The sequence below is a fragment of the Corvus brachyrhynchos genome, unplaced genomic scaffold (assembly GCF_000691975.1).
Source record: "Corvus brachyrhynchos isolate BGI_N302 unplaced genomic scaffold, ASM69197v1 scaffold1097, whole genome shotgun sequence".
Classification (NCBI taxonomy): Eukaryota; Metazoa; Chordata; class Aves; order Passeriformes; family Corvidae; genus Corvus; species Corvus brachyrhynchos.
In genome coordinates, this window is record NW_008239003.1 from 686,078 (window position 1) to 693,133 (window position 7,056).

General features: G+C 55.9%; 1 protein-coding gene across 1 annotated transcript in view; it reads left to right on the forward strand.

The window, feature by feature from the left end:
- POLR1E (RNA polymerase I subunit E) overlaps positions 1–1,364 on the forward strand; it is a gene marked incomplete at its 5' end in the record, with an annotated part of 6,340 nt that extends 4,976 nt beyond the window's left edge. Inside the window, 2 exons of the mRNA XM_017739015.1 lie at positions 78–270; positions 1,015–1,364. Of these exons, the coding sequence (XP_017594504.1) occupies positions 78–270; positions 1,015–1,174 (353 nt within the window). The remainder of the gene's footprint in view (positions 1–77; positions 271–1,014) is intronic.
- Positions 1,365–7,056: the final 5,692 nt, after the last annotated feature.

Sequence of the window (7,056 nt, forward strand, 5' to 3'; positions counted from 1 at the left end):
CAACATGGGAAGGTAAGGGATGTTGTGTGAGGCTCTGGAGGCACAGATATGGCAGAGCTCAGGTTGAGGGGCCACAGACACACCATTAGGAACCCCTCTACACTCCACATCTCACAAGTTCTCCCTCTTGCCACGCAGCATCCAGAATTTCATCTCTGCATCCATGAAGGCTAAACTCACCGCGTATGTCATTGTCTTGGCTTTGCACATCAACAACTTCCAGACTGACCTCACCGTCCTGCAGAACGACATGAAGCTCCCAGAGAGCAGGTGAGTCATCCTGTTTGTTCACACCTGCCCAGATCCTCCTACAGAAAGACCCTGAGAAGAGCTCTGAAGCATCTCTGGACCTGGGTAGGGCTTTAACTTTCATGGGAAAGATGGGCAGTTTCTGGGTTCATGACCTGCGTTTCCCAGGAGCCACCTGGCAGCTGCACCTGTGCTCCAGCTGGGCTCCTGTCCTTGGCCCCACAGCATTCACTGGATCAGGCTTCCAGGCAGAACTGCAGTTATTACTGGATCTTACCAAAGCTCTTGGTCACAACTTGGTTTTCAAGTTCCCTCATTGGTTTTGATGCCGTCACTTATTTTCCCCACAGTTATGCTCTTTATTCTTTGATCAGTAGTAATGGGGTTAGTGGGTTTAAGAGCAGTGTTTGCTCTTGGTTTCCATCCATTTTTCCTTTTTGTTTTTCTTTCTGGAACTAAACTTTTCAGGAATCCATGTTGGTTTTGGCAGTTGATGCCTGGGTTTAGTTTGTGCTGCCCTGCAGCTGTGAACAGGGTGCCTAGGATGCTGTGGGGAGAAGCGTGGAGGAGGCTTGGACCTGCTGGAAAAGTCAGTAGTGTTCTGTCCCCAGGAGGGCTCTGCCTTTCAGCCCTGCTGCTCCCAGCTGCTGCCTCATGGCATCCCTGTGCTGCAGACACCTCCGGGCCTCTCCCAGACAGGTCATGCAAGGTCATGACACGGGGGCTCAACAGCCCCACTGACGGTATTAATCCCGTGTTTTCCAGGATACTGGACATCGCCAAGGCCCTGCTGCTGGGGGTGTCCAAGGCCAAGGGGGGGCCGGGGCTAGAGAGTGACCAGAACCACAAGCTGGGCACTCTGTCTCTGCCCTTGCCCATGCAGAAGGCACCAGAGGGACAGCGGAAGCGCAGGAAAAGGAACTGAGAAGCCCAGGAGGTCTGAGGGGAGACGCAGCCCCTCCCTCAGAATGTCACGGGGATGCCTTCATCTGCTGGGTTTGGGTCCAGCATCAGCCCTGACCCTCCTGAAACCCGGGCTGAGGGTTTCACCTCATTAAAATGCTGCTTTTTTTCTATGTATATAGAAAAAGCTATAAAAAAACCTCTTCTTTTTTTCCAGTTTGTCTGGGGCAGGGGGTGAAATGGAGGTTGTACTGGAGCAAATGGGACCTGTTTGAACTGGCAGGTTCTGGCCTGACACCTTTGTGGCGGATGCTGATTCATGGCCCCTCTCAGGTTCCCTATCCTGGCTCCTTGCCTGGGGAGGGAGAGTTTTGTGATTCAGAGCTGGTATCACCTTCAGGGAGAGCAGTGAGTATGAGGCCACAGCTGTGGATTCCCAGTCCTTTGGAGAGATACTTCAGTCTGGTTTCTCTGAATTTTCACTCTCCTGGGTGATCAGCCTCATGGGAGGTGTTTACTTAGTAAGGCTGTAGGAGTCAGGAGGGCTTGTGAGAAGCAGGATCACCTCCAAACCAGTGTGTGAAACAAGAGCGTGGAACGTCAGAAGAAATCATCTCTGAGATGTCTCTGCTTTGGATAGTAATTTGGGTTTGGAACATCCTTTGGGATTTATGGTTATCTCCTCACACAGCTTAGAGCCCCACTGTTCACACCTGTCATTAGCAGTGACACAAACATCCTATGTTCTGGGGAGAGAATAATTACTGCTGTAGGAATTCCAGGCTCCAAGTAATCAATAGGAGAGGTTGAGGTTGGAAGGGACTTCTGGAGGTCTCTTTGTCCAGACCCCTCCCTGCTCAAGCAGGGCCACCAGAGCCAGGTGCCCAGGACTGTGTCCAGCTGACTTTGAAGTGTCTTTGGTTACAGGAACTCCACAAATTCGAAGTGAAGCAGTGTTTCACAATGCTCAAAGGGAGCCTCCTGTGATCCCTGTGTGCTCGTGGCCTCTGGCCTGTCCCTGGGCACCTTCCCTGCAGGTCTTTACAGACACAGACAAGGTCCCCCTGAGTCTTCCCTGCTCCAGGTGGTTGCCCTGGTTCCCTCCACTGTTCCTTGTAGGAGTGATGCTCCAGTCCCTTCAGCATCTTCACTGGACTCCCCAGTGTGTCCATGTCTCTGGAACTGAGGAGCCTGGAGCTGAACATGGCACCCCAGGCTGAGCAGAGGAGGAGGATTACTTCAGTTCTAATTCTGCCCAGACACTGGTGGCTGCTGCCATAGGGGCGTTTCTGGCTTGCTGCTGGAGAGGCACACATGGGACAGTGTCTGTCCCTGACCCTTCCAGCACGAACATGGACAGTCACTGACAGAGCAGCTCCAAAGTGAGCAATTCCCAGGTAAATGGTGCTGCAGGCCTCCAGGATGAGGGGTTTGCCCAGAGCTCAGGCTGGGGCCCAGCCAGGTGTGCTGTGGGTCCTGCCAGGAGCACGTTTCGTCTGTGGACCTGCTTGCTTGTAAATTACCCCAGCAGCTGCCTCAGTGGGAAAGAGGGAGACATAAACAGCTATTTCACAGAATTTTTTTTAGTGAGGTGCCACTGACGTTGGTCTGATGACGGTCCCCATCCCTGAGTTGTCAGCTTCCCTGCATGGCTCTGGAGAAACGCCGTCAGAGCAGCCGGTAAGAACCGCCCCACTCCGGGCCAGAGAGTGGCACAGAAGATGCTCCCATGTCTGCGGCAGGCCCTACCCACCCTGCTGGTGGAGCTGGAGCCCACTGGGCACTGGCCACCACTTGGGGCCCCAGGGTCCCCTCTTAGTGTGAGGCCGTGCTGGAGTTGGTCAGAACCCACACTGGGTCACACCTGGACCCCCACGCACTGGGGCACTGCGGTGGTGCCAGAGCAGCCACGGAAATGCTCCCAGCGTTCACCCTCCAGGGAGGAATGGGGCAGAGCAGGGCAGGCACACAACACCATGCCAGGCTGTTCCAAAACCCAGGTGGGACAGAACCCATTGGAGAATTGAGACTGAACATCCCGCTTTTCGAAGAAACTAATTCCTCTGATTTCACAGCCAACACCTCTAAGGGACTGCAAGTTCTGGGCAATGCAGCGTGAGGAGAGTCAATAGTGGGAGTGCCCAAAAACTGCTTAAAGGGAGCTGGGTTTGGAATCCTGATTGCGGAGCTGTGAGACTGAGGTGCTCAGAGTGCTCTCTATTTAGCACACCTGACTTTCCTGCTCTGGGGGTCTGGAAGACCAGATGGGAGCATCATTACCAATCTGGGGACCCACATGTCCTGACCTCGTTTCAGCTGTGTGAGTCTTAGAGTGTCACTGTGTTCTCTCCCACACCCTGCACCAAGACTTACTTGATTACTCCACTCTGGAGAGAAGAGTTGAGGTCAAGGTTCTAACCAAAAAGAAAAATCCACCGTACACCCAGCCCCTGTTTCAGAGCACAACCCTGGAGGAGAAACGTGGCCCCTGAAGCCACTGGAAAAACCGGATGGCTTGGTGAAATAGAAACATGCCTGTGGCTGTCATGACTGAGACTGCCAGCTCTGTTGGTCTGGCAGCTGCAGGGCTGCATGTGCAGAGCAGCGAGGCGCTGGATGTGATGGCTTAAGGACAAAAACATGGCCCACTCAGGTCACACCATCTCTCAGCACCCTCATGGTCCAGGGACAGCTGAGGAAGACCAGATGAGCTGGCTCAGGTCAACATAGTGATCCACACGCCACCACCTCACCTGGAGCCCTGGAGGAGCGCCATGGGCCCTTGAGCTCAGCTCTGTTGTGGGTGATTCTCTTCAGCTCTGGGGGGCTCAGTCCTCCTCTTTGCTGTCGGGGTTGTTCTCCCCACCAGCGTCATCCAGCTCCTCCTGGCAGCTTGTTGCTACCCCCCTGGCCAGAAGAGGGGTCGGCTGTGCCATCCTTGTGGCAGAACACTGTCAGCCCACGGGTGCTGTTGTGGCTGCTCTGGTTGTTGAGGTGCAGAAGGCTGGAGGGCATCATTACCACACTGCAGCCCCTGCCCCTGCTGCCTGCAGCGAGGGCTGGTTTACACGAGTTCACTCACTGCACACAGGAGTTTCTTTGATGGGGGAACATCCCCTCCCCTCTGTGTGCACTGATTTTAAGGCAGGCACCATCAAACAGAGCAGGACACTGCCAGCACCGCCAGGCAGCACCGTGCTGTACCCGGCACTCAGGGTTAGCTGTAGTCTGATTCGTCTGCAGCAGCCTAAGGAACAGGCTGAGGAACAAAGCGCACAGACAGGAGGGCGTTACCTGTCCTGGGAGGCGGATCCCTTGGGGTTGGTGTGAGAGCGGGAGGGGTATACGCCAGGACAAGGGGCTTGGCTCCCTTGCGGTGTCCAGCCTGGCCTCGCAGCTGGAGTGGACGTTGCTGTCCGTCATCAGGCTGCCCGAGGACAGGCACAAGAGCACCCCGAACCTTGCAGTGGGGGATGTTGTTCCTCAGCACGAGGACCTGCAGGCAGCAGGGGAAGCACCTGTGGCTGCAGGATGTGACCAAAGCTCTCCCTTCTGTAGCCCCCGTGCACCTGCAACCTCCCCGGCCGGCAAACTGGAGTCACTGGCACTGCTCCTCACAACCTGCTCTCCTCAAAGAAAGCAGTTAAATATTTACACAGCAGAGGTGTTCAATATTTTCCAGACAAACAAAACCACCTCTTAAATCCACATCTTTCAAGTGTTAAGAAATAATTACAGATTGCCTTTGCATAGCCCACTTCGACAAACAACACAGATCAGAAGGTAATTAAATTATACCTCCTTTTATTTGCCCATTCCCGACCGGTTCCTCATTTGGTCTCTCAGCTAACGTGGAGCCCAGCGGGATGTGACCATGGCCCATCTCCTCCGGGCCCACTCAGCTGCCTGGAGGTGGCTGTGGGCAGCGAGGCTGAGCCATGTCCCACACAGCTGACCCTGCTCCAGGCCTGGGCTGTGCCAGGACCCCCAGCTCTGACCAGCTCTGCCACACTCCTGCCTCAGACAGCTCCAAGAAAAAAAAATCCTGCTGATACATATTCCTGCTTCCTACTCCAGATGACATCTCCTACCTGAGCAAATTCCCACTGAGAGCTGGCCTGGGAATGCTCCCCTTCCTCCCCACCTCCAAAACGTCTATGTACAGTCTTTTAGAGCCATAGACTGAAAAACGGGCCCAAACCCTGGGCTGCCCCAATCCTTGAGGATAGTCCTGCTCTGGCCAGGTGGCTGCAGAGGAACCCCCAAGCCCCCTGACTGTGGATTTTGGCAGTGATGGTACCCCATTCCTCACCACCACCATCCTGTCTGGCACAGGCACAGAGTTGAGAGCTGTGGGCAACTGCAAGGTGAGATGATGCTGAGGGAAAACCTCAGTTCAGCATCCAGTGTGTGTCCCCAGCCAAAATCCCCTCCTCTTGGCTGATCTCTGACTGAAGCACGCACCAGCCAGGACTGGCAGCAGTGAGGGGCATGGCCAGGGGTCGATACTGCAGTCCCCCATCTCTGCAGCTGTGCTTCTACAGGGTCCAGTGGGCCTGACTAGGTGACCCCAACCTGCCCCCACATTAATACTTCCACTTGTGGTTGTACCACCGTGTGCAGCTGCCAGCAACCTGCCTTTCATGTGAGCTGGTTAACCACAGGAAAGCAGCTGGTGGAGCAGCAGGGAGAGGGAAGGGGGCTCACAGCAGCCTCACAGCACCTTGCTGTTCTGTATGCAGTGCCTGGCGTAGGTCAGGTCCCTAAAGGTGCTTTCTTCCCATCTCACCTGCCCTCATGAGTAAATGAATGCTCTCCCTTCACATCCTTGAAAGGCATTGCCGGACGATGCAGCCCTGTGGAGAGCTGGCCAAAGGCTGGGCTCCCTTGTCCTGCTGCAGCTCCTGCTGCAGAGACCTGAGCTCCAGGTCGGTGTGCGGGGTGTGCAGCTGGCTGCTCTGTGGCCGGCAGTCCCCAGCGTCCCCACGCAGGACCCAGGCTCGGGGTTCCCCAGGACACCCTGCACGCAGCATCAGAGCAGCAGGGTGGGGTGGGCAGGCAGGGCCACCAGGCGGCTGCGGGGCAGTGCTGGCCAGTCCTGACCCCAGCGCCGCGTCCCCCGGCCCACCCTGCCCCACTACCTCCACCAGCACCTGCAGAGGGAAGGACAGGGACACAGAACCACAGAACCACTGAGATGGGAAAACACCTCTGAGATCATCAAGACCAACCTTTGCCCCATCATCACCTTGTCAACCAGAACACAGCACAAAGTGCCACATCCAGTCCTCCCTCACGCACCTCCAGGGACACTAACTCCACCACCTCTCTGGGCAGCCCATTCCAGTGTCTCATCGCCCTGTGATGAAATTCTTCCTGATATCCAACCTGAACCTCCCCTAACACAGCTTGAGAGTATGGCCTCTCATCAGTGGTTGTCCTGCCAGCACAGGAAGGGCAAAGCTTGACCAGGGAAGAACCCCATGGTGATAGGGACATGCAAATCCAGGCTGGACATCCCTGTCCAGGGCAGAGCTAACCAGTGCTGCTCAGACACATGGGGTCTGGCCACGGTCACCCCTACCTAGCCCCCCTCACACTCACAGGCCCGCAAGGCCACAGGAGCTGCTCCGGGCTTTCGGCTCTCTCAGGGCAATCAGAATTACACCACTTAACCTGGGGCTTTTGGGCCATGCACAAAAAAGCACATGTATGCCGCAGCCTGAGCGTCCTGCCAAGGACACGGGGCTCACTGGGAAAGGTGTGACCCATGCTGTACCCCAGCGACCAGCAGGACCCCCAAGCAGGAGAGGGATCAATCAGAAAGCATTCACGAGCAACCCGGCATCCACCGAGCGGAACGCAGACCTGCTGGCCCGGCCCTGCCAGGGACAGGGTTTGGCG